This window comes from Elephas maximus, chromosome 23 (genome assembly GCF_024166365.1).
Source record: "Elephas maximus indicus isolate mEleMax1 chromosome 23, mEleMax1 primary haplotype, whole genome shotgun sequence".
Lineage (NCBI taxonomy): Eukaryota > Metazoa > Chordata > Mammalia > Proboscidea > Elephantidae > Elephas > Elephas maximus.
This window is the reverse complement of record NC_064841.1, coordinates 34058518-34077957: the sequence shown is the minus strand read 5'-3', so window position 1 is coordinate 34077957 and position 19440 is coordinate 34058518. Positions and strand designations below refer to the sequence as shown.

General features: G+C 37.7%; 1 protein-coding gene across 4 annotated transcripts in view; it reads right to left on the bottom strand.

The window, feature by feature from the left end:
- Positions 1-19440, bottom strand: part of ZBBX (zinc finger B-box domain containing) — a 170223-nt gene that overhangs the window by 11622 nt on the left and 139161 nt on the right. For 3 of the 4 annotated variants that reach the window (XM_049867303.1, XM_049867305.1, XM_049867304.1), the window contains 3 exons: positions 17542-17695; positions 16601-16717; positions 9180-9437 (listed from right to left, as the gene is read on the bottom strand). In XM_049867303.1, coding sequence (XP_049723260.1) covers positions 9180-9437; positions 16601-16717; positions 17542-17695 — 529 coding nt within the window. The remainder of the gene's footprint in view (positions 1-9179; positions 9438-16600; positions 16718-17541; positions 17696-19440) is intronic. The other variant, XM_049867306.1, reaches the window with a different exon arrangement.

The window sequence follows — 19440 nt, the reverse complement described above, 5'->3', positions numbered from 1 at the left end:
CTTAACAAGTCTGTAGTGAAAAAAAATGTTTACCTGAATTGTATGTTTTCCTTTAGGTTCATTTCAATTTTTCTTTTGTTAAATTGGGTCAATGTATATTTAATAGTTTTTAAAGTATTTTGCAAAGCATAAATTTTCTTTATAAATTACCATCTTTCTCCAATCTATTCTTTCTTCTAAATATTTATTTTATGTGTACTTACGACATACAAATGTTTAAAATGATGCTCATCAAATGTTAATAATGGTTATTTTCAGGGGAGTATTTTTTTTTTTTTTTTGGCTTTCTTTTTTGTAGTGTTTAAATTTTCGAAACCAAGACGTAACTTTTTTAGAAAAAGAGCAAAAGCACCATTCTAAGGTGAAATAAGGGCGGATGTCACTAATGAAAAAAAAAACCAGAGGAGGGGCAAGCGTGGAATATACATACCCAGAAAACTTTGCAGCCTGCCTGTTGGAACTGCAACTGTCTTCTACTAAACTGTGTGAATGGATTTCTGATGAAATTAAGAGGGTTGTTTCCCCTGATATTTTGTTACAGAACCAGCCCTTTGCATGTTCAGGAACAGTTATATTATTTGTTACACTAATACCCACTGAAGTTTAGAAAACAGAATGCACAAGTATAAATTTCTCTTCAAACTGTGGTCGGCCCACCAGCAGCAACGGCATTAGCTGGGTATTTGTCAGAAATGCTGAATCTTTTGGAAACCCTGGTGGTGTAGTGGTTAAGTGCTATGGCTGCTAACCAAGGGGTCAGCAGTTCAAATCCACCAGGCGCTCCTTGGAAACTCTATGGGGCAGTTCTACTCTCTCCTACAGGGTCACTATGAGTTCGAATCGACTTGACGGCAGTGGGTGAGTTGGGTTGGCAGAATCTTTGGCTCTGCCAGAGACCTACTGAATCAGAACATGCATTCCAAAGTGGATTCCCAGGTGATGCATGCACATTAAAGCTTCAGAAGCACTGCTCTGAAAGACCTAACAGCTCAATTCTTCAACAAGAGGGCTGGACAGCTGGCTTTCATAAGCTACAGAGATTAACCACCCAGTGGTTTTGTGGAGAGGGGCCCTGGTGGCACAGTGGTTAAAGCCATCAACTGCTAAACAAAATGTCAGCAGTTCAAAACCACCAGTGGCTCCGAAGGAGAAAGATTTGGCAGTCTCCTTCTGTAGAGATTTACAGCCTTGGAAACCCTATGGGGTCAACTCCACAGCAGTGGGTTTGGTTTTCTGGGGGTTTGTGAAGAGGAGCCCTGTGGTGTGATGGTTAAGAGCTTGGGTGCTAACCAAAAGGTTGGCAGTTCAAACCCACCAGCTACTTCATGGGAGAAAGATATGGCAGTCTGCTTCTGTAAAGATTTGCAACCTTGGAAATCCTATGGGGCAGTTGTACTCTGTCCTATAGGGTTGCTAGGAGTCAGAATCAACTCAACAGCAGTGAGTATTTTTTGGTTTGGGTTTATGGAAAGAAGATTTGTTGTTGTTGTTGTTTTTCTGTGCACATAAAGGTCCTTATTTCGCAATTTATCTGTGTATTATGTCGGCTAAGGGAGACCATCTCTGGTGTGGCTGAGCATCCACATACTTTATAACATCTTCAGGATGATATAGGGGAATAGCTAAGAAAACAGACATAAAGGCTGGTGGTTAAAGAGGAAAAGATAGAGATTTTTTTTTTTTCCTTCTGTTTCCTTGCTTGTTTCCTTGGAGTAAGATATGAAGAACCAGGCAGAAGGCAGAGTTAACATCGTCTACACATGGGGGCGCCATGAGTCAGAATAACCTAGATGGCAACTGGTGTTTACTGGTTTATACTGAAAAAAAGTAGCATTTGGGGCGGAGCCAAGATGGCGGACTAGGCAGACGCTACCTCGGATCCCTCTTACAACAAAGACATGGAAAAACAAGTGAATCGATCACATACATAACAATCTACGAACCCTGAACAACAAACACAGATTTAGAGACGGAGAACGAACTAATACGGGGAAGCAGCGATTGTTTCCAGAGCCTGGAGCCAGCGTACCAGTCAGGTACGGCACAAGCACAGAGAGCGGCTCCACCCCCCTGAACTAACCCCGGGAGGGGGACCAGCCGGTTCCACGGGCGGCGTGGGACGCAGCCGGTAGGAGAAGTCCCCGGGAGGCAGTGACTGGTCTTGGAGCAGAAAGAGCAGCATCCGAGCCGGGGAACCGTCCCGCAGGGATTTGGACTGGACGCAGGTACGGCATAAACACGGAGAGTTGCTCCACCCCCCTGAACTAACCCTGGGAAGGGGACCAGCCGGGTCGCGTGGGCGGCGTGGGATGCAGCCGGTAGGAGAAGTCCCTGGGAGGCAGCGACTGGTATTGGAGCGGGGAGAACAGCGTCCCAGCCGGAACACTCGGTCACGGCACAAGCACAGGGACCTGCTCCACCCATCTGAACTAACCCCGGGAGGAGGCCCAACTGGTTCTCGGAGGCGGAACGGCCACGCAGCTGGAGGGACGAGAAGTCCCCGGGAGGCAGCGACTGATTTTGGAGTCGAGAGTGCACCGTCCCAGTAGGGGAGCCTTGACGCTGGGCGTGGGGCTGGAAGCGGAGGATCTGACCGTGACTCCAGCGGGCCAGACCCCCCGGGGGCAATCTCCACACAGCCAGCACACATAGGCGACGCGCCCCGCGGGAGTCTCAGATATAATAGTCATTCCAAGCAAGACAAGCAACTCTGGCTATATTCTGAGGTGCTACTCTCCTATCTCTCTGTTCCCTCCCCCACCCTCCCCAGGCGGCTTCATTAACATCTGAATAGCCTGAGCCAGAGGGAGAACTCTGATAGGGATCTGACTGCATTTTTTTTTTTAGCGGATTTTCTGGAAAAACTAGTTTCCCAGTGATGGCCCAGAGACAACAATCCATATCAAACCACTTAAAGAAGCAGACCATGACAGCTTCTCCAACCCCCAAACAAAAGAATCAAAATCTTTCCCAAATGAAGATACAATCTTGGAATTATCAGATACAGAATATAAAAAACTAATTTACAGAATGCTTAATGATATCACAAATGAAATTAGGATAACTGCAGAAAAAGCCAAGGAACACACTGATAAAACTGTTGAAGAACTCAAAAAGATTATTCAAGAACATAGTAGAAAAATTAATAAGTTGCAAGAATCCATAGAGAGAGAACATGTAGAAATCCAAAAGATTAACAATAAAATAACAGAATTAGACAACGCACTAAGAACTCAGAGGAGCAGACTCGAGCAATTAGAATGCAGACTGGGACATCTGGAGGACCAGGGAATCGACACCAACATAGCTGAAAAAAAATCAGATAAAAGAATTAAAAAAAATGAAGAAACCCTAAGAATTATGTGGGACTCTATCAAGAAGGATAACCTGCGGGTGATTGGAGTCCCAGAACAGGGAGGGGGGAAAGAAAACACAGAGAAAATAGTTGAAGAACTCCTGAAAGAAAACTTCCCTGACATTATGAAAGACGAAAGGATATCTATCCAAGATGCTCATCGAACCCCATTTAAGATTGATCCAAAAAGAAAAACACCAAGACATATTATCATCAAACTCGCCAAAACCAAAGATAAACAGAAAATTTTAAAAGCAGCCAGGGAGAAAAGAAAGGTTTCCTTCAAGGGAGAATCAGTAAGAATATGTTCTGACTACTCAGCAGAAACCATGCAGGCAAGAAGGGAATGGGACCACATATACAGAACACTGAAGAAGAAAAACTGCCAGCCAAGGATCATATATCCAGCAAAACTCTCTCTGAAATATGAAGGCGAAATTAAGATATTTACAGACAAACACAAGTTTAGAGAATTTGCAAAAACCAAACCAAAGCTACAAGAAATACTAAAGGATATTGTTTGGTCAGAAAACCAATAATATCAGATATCAGCACAACACAAGGTCACAAAACAGAACGTCCTGATATCAACTCAAATAGGGAAATCACAAAAACAAACAAATTAAGATTAATTAAAAAAAAAAATACACATAACAGGGAATCATGGAAGTCAATAGGTAAAAGATCACAATAATCAAAAAGAGGGACTAAATACAGGAGGCATTGAACTGCCTGCCATATGGAGAGTGATACAAGGCGATATAGAACAATACAAGTTAGGTTTTTACTTAGAAAAATAGGGGTAAATAATAAGGTAACCACAAAAAGGTATAACAACTCTATAACTCAAGACAAAAACCAAGAAAAACGTAACGACTCAACTAACATAAAGTCAAGCACTATGAAAATGAGGATCTCACAATTTACTAAGAAAAACGCCTCAGCACAAAAAAGTATGTGGAAAAATGAAATTGTCAACAACACACATAAAAAGACATCAAAATGACAGCACTAAAAACTTATTTATCTATAATTACCCTGAATGTAAATGGACTAAATGCACCAATAAAGAGACAGAGAGTCACAGACTGGATAAAGAAACACGATCCATCTATATGCTGCCTACAAGAGACACACCTTAGACTTAGAGACACAAACAAACTAAAACTCAAAGGATGGAAAAAAGTATATCAAGCAAACAATAAGCAAAAAAGAAGAGGAGTAGCAATATTAATTTCTGACAAAATAGACTTTAGACTTAAATCCACCACAAAGGATAAAGAAGGACACTATATAATGATAAAAGGGACAATTGATCAGGAAGACATAACCATATTAAATATTTATGCACCCAATGACAGGGCTGCAAGATACATAAATCAAATTTTAACAGAATTGAAAAGCGAGATAGATACCTCCACAATTATAGTAGGAGACTTCAACACACCACTTTCGGAGAAGGACAGGACATCCAGTAAGAAGCTCAACAGAGACACAGAAGATCTAATTACAACAATCAACCAACTTGACCTCATTGACTCATACAGAACTCTCCACCCAACTGCTGCAAAATATACTTTTTTTTCTAGTGCACATGGAACATTCTCTAGAATAGACCACATATTAGGTCATAAAACAAACCTTTGCAGAGTCCAAAACATCGAAATATTACAAAGTATCTTCTCAGACCACAAGGCAATAAAACTAGAGATCAATAACAGAAAAACTAGGGGAAAGAAATCAAATACTTGGAAAATGAACAGCACCCTTCTGAAAAAAGACTGGGTTATAGAAGACATTAAGGAGGGAATAAGGAAATTCATAGAAAGCAACGAGAATGAAAATACTTCCTATCAAAACCTCTGGGACACAGCAAAAGCAGTGCTCAGAGGCCAATTTATATCAATAAATGCACACATACAAAAAAAAGAAAGAGCCCAAATCAGAGAACTGTCCCTACAACTTGAACAAATAGAAACTGAGCAACAAAAGAATCCATCAGGCACCAGAAGAAAACAAATAATAAAAATTAGAGCTGAACTAAATGAATTAGAGAACAGAAAAACAATTGAAAGAATTAACAAAGCCAAAAGCTGGTTCTTTGAAAAAATTAACAAAATTGATAAACCATTGGCTAGACTGACTAAAGAAATACAGGAAAGGAAACAAATAACCCGAATAAGAAACGAGAAGGACCACATCACAACAGAACAAAATGAAATTAAAAGAATCATTTCAGATTACTACGAAAAATTGTACTCTAACAAATTTGCAAACCTAGAAGAAATGGATGAATTCCTGGAAAAACACTACCTACCTAAACTAACACATTCAGAAGTAGAACAACTAAATAGACCCATAACAAAAAAAGAGATTGAAACGGTAATCAAAAAACTCCCAACAAAAAAAAGCCCTGGCCCGGACGGCTTCACTGCAGAGTTCTACCAAACTTTCAGAGAAGAGTTAACACCACTACTACTAAAGGTATTCCAAAGCATAGAAAATGACGGAATACTACCCAACTCATTCTATGAAGCCACCATCTCCCTGATACCAAAACCAGGTAAAGACATTACAAACAAAGAAAATTATAGACCTATATCCCTCATGAACATTGACGCAAAAATCCTCAACAAAATTCTAGCCAGTAGAATCCAACAACACATCCAAAAAATAATTCACCCTGATCAAGTGGGATTTATACCAGGTATGCAAGCTGGTTTAATATCAGAAAAACCATTAATGTAATCCATCACATAAATAAAACAAAAGACAAAAACCACATGATCTTATCAATTGATGCAGAAAAGGCATTTGACAAAGTCCAACACCCATTTATGATAAAAACTCTTACCAAAATAGGAATTGAAGGAAAACTCCTCAACATAATAAAGGGCATCTATGCAAAGCCAACAGCCAATATCACTCTAAATGGAGAGAACCTGAAAGCATTTCCCTTGAGAACGGGAACCAGACAAGGATGCCCTTTATCACCGCTCTTATTCAACATCGTGTTGGAAGTCTTAGCCAGGGCAATTAGGCTAGACAAAGAAATAAAAGGTATCCGGATTGGCAAGGAAGAAGTAAAGTTATCACTATTTGCAGATGACATGATTATATACACAGAAAACCCTAAGGAATCCTCCAGACAACTACTGAAACTAATAGAAGAGTTTGGCAGAGTCTCAGGTTATAAAATAAACATACAAAAATCACTTGCATTCCTCTACATCAACAAAAAGAACACCGAAGAGGAAATAGCCAAATCAATACCATTCACAGTAGCCCCCAAGAAGATAAGATACTTAGGAATAAATCTTACCAAGGATGTAAAAGACCTATATAAAGAAAACTACAAAGCTCTACTACAAGAAATTCAAAAGGACATACTTAAGTGGAAAAACATACCTTGCTCATGGATAGGAAGACTTAACATAGTAAAAATGTCTATTCTACCAAAAGCCATCTATACATTTAACGCACTTCCTATCCAAATTCCAATGTCATATTTTAAGGGGATAGAGAAACAAATCACCAATTTCATATGGAAGGGAAAGAACCCCCGGATAAGCAAAGCATTACTGAAAAATAAGAAGAAAGTGGGAGGCCTCACCTTACCTGACTTCAGAACCTATTTATACAGCCACAGTAGTCAAAACAGCCTGGTACTGGTACAACAACAGACACATAGACCAATGGAACAGAATTGAGAACCCAGACATAGATCCATCACGTATGAGCAGCTGATATTTGACAAAGGACCAGTGTCAATTAACTGGGGAAAAGATAGCCTTTTTAACAAATGGTGCTGGCATAACTGGATATCCCTTTGCAAAAAAATGAAACAGGACCCATACCTCACACCATGCACAAAAACTAACTCCAAGTGGATCAAAGACCTAAACATAAAGACTAAAACGATAAAGATCATGGAAGAAAAAATTGGGACAACCCTAGGAGCCCTAATACAAGGTATAAACAGAATACAAAACATTATCAAAAATGATGAAGAGAAACCCGATAACTGGGAGCTCCTAAAAATCAAACACCTATGCTCATCTAAAGACTTCTCCAAAAGAGTAAAAAGACCACCTACAGACTGGGAAAGAATTTTCAGCTATGACATCTCTGACCAGCGCCTGATCTCTAAAATCTACATGATTCTGTTAAAACTCAACCACAAAAAGACAAACAACCCAATCAAGAAGTGGGCAAAGGATATGAACACACATTTCACTAAAGAAGATATTCAGGCAGCCAACAGATACATGAGAAAATGCTCTCGATCATTAGCCATTAGAGAAATGCAAATTAAAACTACGATGAGATTCCATCTCACACCAACAAGGCTGGCATTAATCCAAAAAACACAAAATAATAAATGTTGGAGAGGCTGCGGAGAGATTGGAACTCTCATACACTGCTGGTGGGAATGTAAAATGGTACAACCACTTTGGAAATCTATCTGGCGTTATCTTAAACAGTTAGAAATAGAACTACCATACAACCCAGAAATCCCACTCCTAGGAATATACCCTAGAGATACAAGAGCCTTCATACAAACAGATACATGTTATTGCAGCTCTGTTTACAATAGCAAAAAGTTGGAAGCAACCAAGGTGTCCATCAACGGATGAATGGGTAAATAAATTGTGGTATATTCACACAATGGAATACTACGCCTCGATAAAGAACAGTGAGGAATCTCTGAAACATTTCATAACATGGAGGAACCTGGAAGGCATTACGCTGAGCGAAATGAGTCAGAGGCAAAAGGACAAATATTGTATAAGACCACTATTATAAGATCTTGAGAAATAGTAAACCTGAGAAGAACACATACTTTTGTGTTTACGAGGGGGGGAGGGAGGGAGGGTGGGAGAGGGTTTTTTATTGATTAATCAGTAGATAAGAACTGCTTTAGGTGAAGGCAAAGACAACACTCAATACACGGAAGGTCAGCTCAATTGGACTGGACCAAAAGCAAAGAAGTTTCCGGGATAAAATGAATGTTTCAAAGGTCAGCGGAGCAAGCGCGGGGGTCTGGGGAACATGGTTTGCGGGGACTTCTAAGTCAATTGGCAAAATAATTCTATTATGAAATCATTCTGCATCCCACTTTGAAATGTGGCGTCTGGGGTCTTAAATGCTAACAAGCGGCCATCTAAGATGCAGCAATTGGTCTCAACCCACCTGGAGCAAAGGAAAATGAAGAACACCAAGGCCACACGACAACTAAGAGCCCAAGAGACAGAAAGGGCCACGTGAACCAGAGACCTACATCATCCTGAGACCAGAAGAACTAGTTGGTGCCCGGCCACAATCGATGACTGCCCTGACAGGGAGCACAGCAGAGGACCCTTGAGGGAGCAGGAGATCAGTGGGATGCAGACCCCAAATTCTCATAAAAAGACCAAACTTGGTGGTCTGACTGAGACTGAAGGAATCCCGGCGGCCATGGTCCCCAGACCTTCAGTTGACACAGGACAGGAACCATCCCCGAAGACAACTCATCAGAAATGAAAGGGACTGGTCAGCGGGTGGGAGAGGGACACTGATGAAGAGTGAGCTAATTATATCAGGTGGACACTTGAGATTGTGTTGGCGACTCTTGTCTGGAGGGGGGATGGGAGGATAGAGAGAGAGGGAAGCCGGCAAAATTGTCAAGAAAGGAGAGACTGAAAGGGCTGACTCAAGAGGGGGAGAGCAAGTGGGAGTGGGGAGTGAGATGTATGTAAACTTACATGTGACAGACTGATTGGATTTGTAAACGTTCACTTGAAGCTTAATAAAAGTTATTTAAAAAAAAAAAAAGTAGCATTACCTGCAAGATTTCTCAGCTCATTTAATTCCTTTTCCAAACTGTCTAAGGTTTGTTGATCAGCAGTGCTGTCTAAGAAAGGCTCACTGTGGTCAGTAACATCAATATACTCAATTTCTGAAATTGCAGAAGCAGCTCTAGATAATGATCGAGCAGCTGCACTTCTTGGTCGCAGAGGAGAGGAAGAAAAGTAGTTGGAGCTTGCTTTAACAGAGCTGGAAAGTGGTAAATTTACTGTTGAAGGTCTCTGTGATGTTTGGCCTAAAATGCAAAGTAGAAATTTTAAATACAGAATGATTTTTTATTATTATTCTGAATGAGTGCTTAAAGATATAAAATACCAGCATCCTACACTTAGAGCAGTTAAGTTCATGTGACAGAGGTTACTAGAAAATCAACTTTTGATTATCTAAAAGTAGATCACCCATTTTTATTTACTACAACTTTTTAACCCCAAATTACATTTCCTGCTCTTATACAGAACACTTCTGGGTTGTTTCCCCCTAATTTTTCTGCATTCAGACAAAGACAAACTAATTTTAAAATTAATTAAAGAAAAACATTTATAAACCAAGTAAATTCCAGACCAAACCAACACCCAATTTTACAACCTATCTCAAGGCCAAGCAGTGTGCCATGTTTCTTAAATTCTAGGGCGACTCCACCCTGTGCCTTGAATGAGAAAAAACTTGTACAGTAAACATAGTGCCACTTCCTAGAGTAACAATTCCACTTAATGGCAGGTAGCTTACTTTATGGAGGCAAAAGAGACTAGTATGCAGAATCTTTTGAATTTTTAGAAAAACAAAGGTTTTAAAGAAATTAAGATCACATCTTTTATCTTCCTAAATATGAGTTCACTACCTTCTGCCTTATTTATTTATTGTTTCCACTTTAGTGGAAAAGTTCCAGAAGCCCAGATCTAAGTTATTTACTCTGTTCAATTAGCTCAGTTACCACTTCATCTTGATTAAATTCAAAAATCCATTTAGTTTGTTTCCTTAGCATGTGTGTTTCTTTCATAACAGGGGGAAAAAAAATCCTTTTGAAACTTATATCAACACAACATCACTAATTTATAATTTGGCATTGCTCACAAAAGATTCCTTAATAAAGGTCAAGACAATTTTTAAGGTACAAATTCAGAAATTCACACCACAGGTCAATTTTTAAATGTACTGAATCACAATTCTGATTTATATAAATGTAATTATGCTAAAAAAATAAGTAATTTATACTAGAAGATAACTTTGTATTCCCTTAACACAAACTGGCTTCATTCAAAACATTGGATTCTTTAAAGTAGCGCTCTTGCCGCTACCATAAAAATCATGATTTGTCTGAACTACATGTCATATAACACTATGCCCACTCTTCTGACTCAAAGGAAAATGTATAATTCAGAAGAATGGATACAAGCAGTTGCTGTGTATAAAACATTTAATGACTACTGAGCTTGTCTTTTCTAACTTAAAAGATCTACTCTGAATGTAGCTAGTACCCTAAGAAGAATCTTAATGCAGTATGTAGTTATTTAAGCAATTAAAACTGACTAAGGTAAGTCCCAAAGGGCACCAATTTTGGTAAACATTGTAGAAATCACTTTTTAAAACAATTTTTGTTGGAATGAAATTATGAATAAATTAAGATTCTAACCTCTTGTGTCTTTGTCCTCACAGACAATTCTGAAGAAAAATAACCAGTAAAATGTGCCTATGTTTTAAGAAAAATATATATAAATATCCCCAAGAAGTATTTTGATGACTAGAATTTGGAAATGATATTCCCTTTTATCTGTAATATGTGAAGAATCAATATTTTTTTCATACAAAAAAAAAAAAGCAAACCTGTTGCTATCAAGTTGATTCCAACTCATAGCGGCCCTATAGCACAGAGAACTGCCCCATCGGGTTTCCAAGAAGCGGCTGGTGGATTCGAACCGCTGACCTTTTTTGGTTAGTGGACGAGCTCTTAACCACTATGCCACCAGGTCTCCATTTTATCCACAGCCCTCAATAAAAATAATAAACTGTTTCTATAATTATAGTTAAGAGAAGGAGATAATAGTGAAACGCTGAATGAATGATACCAGAAAAATTCTACTCCAGTGTTATCATTCACCATGTGTTGAACTTGGGCAGATCACTTTATTTAAGTCCCAGTTTTTTGTCCTAAAAAGTTGGAATAGTGACTTTTTTTTTTGCCCAGCTCAGAAGATTTCTGAATTAAGCAAGATGAAATAATTAATGAACTTGTAAAGAACACCATCCCATTCTAGTGTAATAGTAGCAGCACAGGTGAGTAGAACAGTAATTCAGCTATATAAATGGACAGTACTAGATCGATGGAGAAAATCAGAGTCTTGTATCTGCTTTAAAAGGTACTGAGCTATGTCTCTGTCAAGGTAAAATTCAAAGGCATTTAGCATTTTTTTACTGAAATAAAACAAACAAAAAGGAAGGCTGGACTTCTGCCAATCCTGACAAACATGAGCTGAGAAAAATTTAGCATAATATAGATGTCCTTCAGAAAGTACAGAAGAGTGCAAACACTTGCTGAAATCTTACAACAACAGCTGGTTGCCACAGTATTTGAGGTTAATTGATCTCATTTGAAAAAATATTTATACAGGGGATTGATTGGATTTATGCATAGCACATGGTAAGTGGACAGGTTATTTTTATTACTGGAAATATGTTCAAAGTTTAACGTAACTAAAGCATAGATAAAGGTGAGGTCCCAATTTGGTCCTTAATCTATTCATTTATTTTCATTTAGATCAGTGTGTTATTGCCTCTAATGTTTAATATATAAACTTCTTAAGGTTATTTACTAGAGTTAAGATTTGATACACAGTTACAACTAGCACTAATGAAAATGTCACAATAGAAGGTATCATTTTATAATAAAAAAGTAATAGTCCAGTTTGTAGATTATAAACACACGAAATATACTTTTAGAGTAACTGGCACTATGACTGGCAATATAATCTTAAAAAAAATCTTAAGGAAACATTAATTAGCACTAATCATAGTTATACTATAAATTTAACAATTGTCCTTGATGTTCTCTGAAGAATAGATGCTCTATGATTACTGGTGAAACCATGCCATGTATTGGAAGATAAAATATATTGCTGCCTTTGGGTTATACTAACTTCCATAAGAATGCTGATAATGTTATGGAAAATCTAAATCACTCGCTGAACAGGAATTAATACAACACTAATTGTCACTACTATTATAAATTATAAACATCAGAATTTGATGGGAAATAATCATAGCAACAAGTCTTTTGGATAACATTTTTAAAAGAAATAACATTCTAAAAAACAAACAAAAAGAAATAACATTCTAGTCAAACAGCCCAATATTTAATTCTGAATAGATGTCTCAAAACACTGGTGTCTATTGACACTCTTGACATCCTGCGTAAACTCAGAGAATGTATACACAAAAGAAATAGAAATTCAGTTCTTGACACATATATGGAAATTTTATTTAGCAGAATGTTTTAGCGGAAACAATGCTAGAAAGGGAAGGCTTATTGTCTAGTCTCACTGAATAGAAATTAGCTTGTGACCTGGGAAATGCCAGCGCATATCTCACTTGGAAAATTAAGGAGTTGGACAGGCTGTCTGAAACTCCCACTGACCCTAAGAACCCAGTCCAATACCCAATCCAATTCAACTATAAGAGCGTTTATCAGTTCCTAAAACTGCCAAGACCTGTGTCTGGATCAGTGTATTCAAAAGTGAATGAGACATGGCCCCTAGCCTTAAGTTGTACTGCAAACTAACACACAGTCCTTCTATCCCGCTTCACTTTGTTCAGAAACACTGAGCACTTGCAATGTGCTTGTTCTGTAACTCATGATGGATTCATCAACAGGATAGGCTAGGTCCTTGCTTTCTTTCCAAATGAGGATGAGGGAGAACAGAAAATAAACAAGAAAGATAATGTAATATGGGTGCTGTGAGGAAGATAAAGAAGGTAAATATGATAGAGGGAGTGAAAGGGTCAGTATGAGATGGAGGGGGGTTGGTTTCAAAGGTTTCTCTAAGGAGGAGGCATCTGGGCTATGATTAAGTTATGGGAAAGAACTAATCACATGAAGCATGCTGTGGCGTGGGGAAGAGGATGCAGAGCATCCTAGATCAGAGGGAAAAGCAAATCCTAAAGCTAAGAAGTGAGTAAGCATGTGGCTTGTCAAAAAAAAGAGAAAAGAAGTCAGTGTAGCAGAAAATAAAGTTAAGTGAGATGGGCAGGACAAGCTTAGGTACTGCTGTGTGACGCATAGCAAGGAATATAATGGCTTTTCTACGTGCTGTAGGAAACTACAGGATACAGGATACAAGTTATGGTTTAAGACAATGGAAAATGTGATTCCCTCCCTGACTATAAATAGAAACAAATCACTCAATGACTATAAACAGTAGAATTTGAGGGAAATTAATCATGTCAGCATGTTTTGGGGAGCAGTAAAAGTGAACTTGGAAGACAAGTGAGAGATGGTGGACTTGGAGTCAAAATGGAACAATGAACACAGAAGCGTTTAGGGATTTGGGATAGATTTTGATGCTGAAATCAACAGGATCTAGAGATGAAAAAATGTGGTGGGTGAGAGTCAAGATGACTCCCAGGTTTACTTAATCAATAGTTGGATGGTGTTGCTATTTACAGAGGCTGGAAGATGAGCTGGGCGAGGAGTTGGCATCAATGCAGGAAGGGGTGTTTGGAATCAATGATAGTTATAAGTACTCACTATAACTACCATGTTTTTACTTTCACAAATTTAAAATCTTAAGGAAATTGGAATTCCTTTAATATATTGGCATCAGTTCAGAATATAAGATTTCTACAACCTGTGACATAGTCAAGAAGGTTTTGTTTCATTTTATGCCACTACCTCTGTCCAGGAACCCATTTCCCTCCTTCCTTAATTGGTAAAATCTTACTAACTTTTTAAGACTCAGCTGAAAAATCACCTAGTCTCTAACACCTTCCATATCTACATTTTTCAATGGCAAAGTAATTCTTTTATTATCTCTACTCCTAAATGACTATATGTGTACCTCCATTATAGCTGATGGCATGTACTATCGTTAATTACCCATTCATCTCCAAAGGTGAATTACGTACAATCTTTTTATAAAATTTATCATATAGTGTATAGCATCATTTACATGCTTGCATGTATACAGCAGTTTTCTCAAAGTATGATTTCTGGGCTATCTACATCAGAATAACATGAAGTTGCTAGTAAAATAAACGCGAACCCCTGGGCTTTGCCTCAGCCTGAAGGACTCAGAATCTCTAAGAGGGAAGTCCAGTAATTTGCATTATATATAACAGGGTTCCCTGCACATACAAACCTAAGTGATTATGTGCACACTGACTTTTCGAGAACCTTTGAATTGGACTGTAAGCTCTTGCACAACAGAGATGAGGGTTTATTCTGTATCGTAAGTGTCTGGTCATGCCTGGCCTAAAGTAGGTGCTCAAACAACTATTTTTTATACTAATCATTGATTGCAACTGATCTTCCCAAATTGATGTTTAAATTCATTTGGCTACTTACTTATGAAGATTTGTCTTAGTAACAAATTTCTCATGGCATGCACGTGATTTTGTTTTTATAAGTACTGACTCAAAACAGTTCCTTCTCACTGCCTCTGGAGGAATTTTTGAAGCTGTTCTAGACTTTGATGTGAGAATAGGTGCCTAATTATAGATCCAAGAAACATTTATCATAAATGAATATTTTTTCTGCTAAAAAAAGTATATCTGACAGATTCTCAACATAAATGCATGTGGAAAGGGCCTAAGTTCGTCAAGGAGTTTTAAACACAAGGTTTAGGACAGGAGATGCATAAATGTCACATACATGGAGAAATCATATGTTATTAAATTTCTGGCTTGAAGACAGCCTTTCACCAAGGCAAATAGCTCACTTTATGATGTATTTTTCCTAAACCATAATCTCCTTAAGACCAAAGAACATGACTTAGACATCCCTTTATCGCCAGTGTCTAGCACAGTGCTAGCATACTCAACACGTGTATGCCTTAATTCATTACTGACTGAAACTTCACAAGAAATTCGGCATAAAACAAACCTATGTTAACATGTATTAATGTATAACAATAAATCCATTGCAGCCCAGCCAATTCCGATTCCTAGCGACCCTGTAGGACAGAGTAGAACTGCCCCGTAGGGTTTCCAAGGTTATAAATCTTTATGGGAGCAGGCTGCCACATCTTTCTCCCTCCGACCAGCTGGTGGGTTTGAACCACCGACCTTTCAGTTAGCAGCCAAGCACCTAACCACTGCACCACCAGGGCTCCTCATGAGTAATAACTCAAACCCAAGCCAAACCCATTGCTCTCAAGTTGGTTCTAACTCATAGAGAGCCTACAGGACAGAGTAGAACTGCCCCATAGGGCTTCCAAGGCTATAAATCTTTGCAGAAACAGACTGCCACATGTTTCTTTGTGGAATGGCTGGTGGGATGGAACCGCCAACCTTTTGGTTAGCAACTGAGTGCTTTAACCACTGTGCCACCAGGGCTAGTGACCTAATAATATCACTGCTTTTACTGGTGTCAAAACTCTCTGCATGCACTCACAAGGAAAACAGTACAATGAAGGTTCCACATGTCAAAAGAGTTATCACGTTCAAATCTTCCAATTATTTTGGTGAGCAAATGACCTGAAATCAATGTTCCAAGGTTAACACATACAACAGTAGGTTTAAAACGGAGCTATCTCTATTACAGTTACAAGCAGCAATCTTAACCTGAACGATTTGTTTCACAAAAGCCTTTGCTGATCATAGTGTGGACCTAGTGGAAAAGTGTGCAAAATTTGGTGAAAATAAACTGCTTCTTGAGAACATAATAAAATTAGGATATTGAAGGATTGTTCAAAATCTAGCATATGCTGAGCTACAATTAAAAAATATTATTCCTTAATACATTGTTACAGAAAAAATAAGACTATAACTCATGTTTATTAAGAGGAATAACGACTTCTCTTGGTTTGTTTGCTTTTTTTAAAGAAATGTTTAGGCTATTAAGTTAAAATTAATAGGATTAAGTTACATAACTGCAGGAACTAACTTTCAAGTACCTAGTAGAAAACTTGGAGTACCTAGGTGGTGGCGCAAGTGTTTAACTGCTCGACTACTAGCTGAAATGGTGGCAATTTGAGTCGCCAGAGGCACCTTAGAAAAAAGACTTGGCAATCTATTTCTGAGAAATCAGCCATAGAAAACCCTATGGAGCACAGTTCTATTCTGATGCAGATAGGGTTGCCATGAGTCAGAAATGACTCGATGGCACTATTTTAGTAGAACACTGCTAAGGAACAAATATGAACAAAGTAAGCCACTAATATGGCTCTGCTGGCTTCTAGCCCGTCTTACCTGTCCTTTCCTCTGTTCTACTTGGCCATGGGTTCTGGGCACTGAGGAGAACATCCAAGGCAGCCACATTATCAGCATATGCACTTAAACTATGGTCTGGGATCCATTCTCTGTCTCCTGAAATGGGAAAATGAGAAAATAATATAAATTTTTAAGGGGAGGGGGGATTTATGCTGTTGGTTTATTATATTTATCACCTCACTAAACAATATCTAGCTGAATGAGAGGTATTTATAACAGTGAAATGTAAATTATACTATGAAATATAAAATCTCATAATTATACAATAAAAAACAGATTTACATAGCTTAATCATAAATAAAAATAAAATCTATATTGCAAAGATACTACACACAAACCTATATCTGAATAGAAACAAATATTTTAAAAAGCATTTAACAATATAACTAAGGTTAAACTGTAAAAACTGTACATGGATAAACACATTTGATTACATATGAAATCTAAGAATATAGGTAATATGAAGACCTAGGTTTCAAAAGGAAATTACCAACACATCTTAGAAATTGCACAGATCCTGAGATTTTGAGACTTGTTTTTAATAAAGTATTTAAGAATCATCATGTAATACTTAAGAGTTAATAAAGTGATTTGAAGGGTTCCTACTATTTTATAATTTAGTAAGGACCGCATTTCTAAATTCTAAAATTGATGTCTCCCTTGTTTCATTATAGCCATGTTTCTCATATTCTGATAATAGCCTAAGTATAAATATATGGCAACTCACACAGGGTTAAAAAAAAAATTTTTTAATTTTTTTCACACAGCGTTAATAATTTCAGTTAGACAAGAAGAATGATTTTATTCATTGAACAGATTGCCCCATATTTCCTAAGATGAGAACAGGTTGTTAGAAAAGTAAATGAGATAGAAATTATTAAGTTAGTTCAGAAGCCATCTGATTTAACATCTGAATTTACCTGCAAGTGTACTCCTGGTACTGGAAGAGCTGCGTTCTAAGCTACGAGAAGGACATAGGTTGGGTCTTTCATTTTTATCACAAATAAAGAATCTCTCAAGTCCTTGATAACGGTCAGTTATAGGTTTACTTCTGAGGGCTATTTCTTGTAACAACTGGGAAACAAAATATTCAACAAACTAAATTAATTTTATTTTCTCTCACATCAACTCAAAGAAGCACATCATTCATTGAGTACCTATTATGTTTTTGGCAGGGACTCTGCCCTCATCAAGTTTAGGTTCTAGTCCTGGAGACATAACTAATAAACATAACATGTTTATAAATTCTGAAAAACATACAAACCACAACTACAGTAATTACCTAAGAATCATCATCAGTCCGTAAGGACAGAAGCTCATAAGACAAAATAGTTTCCTTTCTCCTTTCGTTCATTGATTTTCTTCTCTAAAGTATCTCTGCATATAAATTATCTTGAAATAGAGTCTCACTCATATGCTGTGTCTTTGTCTAGGGTCTTTGAACTAGTGTCTTTGTCTCTACATATAATAATTTCAAAGATGAAAGAAAGTAAAATACCAGTGGGAATAAATATGATCTGACAATGGCTGTGGACAAAATCCAAGTTAACAAAATACTCATTATAAAGCAAATATACAAGTAAGAGACTGAAGCAAGGGAAATATAAGTAATTTATGAAATTTAGATAGCTAAGGAGTTTATATACCTAGTAGACTTAGGTTTTAAATACAGACCTGGATGATATGAAGCCTAGGCTTATTCCAACCACCCTATGAAATCATTTTATGTATGCTTTTTTTTTTTTTTTTATTCTAGGGGAGAATATACCTGGGATTGAAAAACATATAAATCTAGTATAAAGCAGATTAGGGATTTGGAAGTAAGAGCTCTAGATTGACTTCAAAGATAATTAGAGGGGCTATCAATATTTAGGAAACCCTGGTGGTGTAGTGGTTAAGTGCTATGGCTGCTAACCAAAGGGTCGGCAGTTTGAATCCACCAGGCGCTCCTTAGAAACTCCGTGGGGCAGTTATACTCTGTCCTACAGGGTCGCTATGAGTCAGAGTCGACTCGACGGCACTGGGTTTGATTTGGTTTTTGGTATCAATACTTAACAATTCCCTAATCAATCAAATTAATGATCAAATACAGTCTATTTCACAGGATTGAATAATGCAAAGATAACTGTTGTAACTCTGTAGAAATGTGTAAATCAGATAAATGAGAAAGTATCTCAACACTAAGCTAATGACCAATAAAGCATCTCCTTCAAAGACAAATACAAATCTATTTCTTAGGACTTCCTCCTTGGCTCTCCCAGGGCTTGATGACCAATTTACAGGATCTCTTCAGCTCTAGTAGAGCTTGTATTTGGACTACACAATTGTATATCTAGAAGGATTTTTAAAAGCCTCAGTTTACAGATAAGGAAACTGAGAGTAGTTATGTTTCTTTTTGCCCCCCCGACCCCGGCAAACACACAAAGTTAACTATTGGTTATTTCAGAACCAGAACCAAGTCCCCCTGACTAATTTATGCTTGCCCTTTTTTTTTTTTTTTTTTAATACCCTACTCGCTACCCTACAACTTAGTACTTAAGGCCATAGGAGGTCCCACCTTTATGAAAAAAAAAAAAAAAATTTTTTTTTCATAACAACTCCTGAAAAAAAAAAAGTACAAAATGAACTCTGTCTTACACTCAATTTTGATGTCAAGAAATGCCACTACTAACAATTTCCATTTAGTAGTTTCTGCTCAAGAATTGGAGGAGAATAAAATCAGTTTGTGATAGTCATTAGGGATGAAAACAGAGTAGATTCTGCCACTTAACCATCCACAAACAAGAATTCAGTCTGCAAACTCTAAAGCACCAATTTCA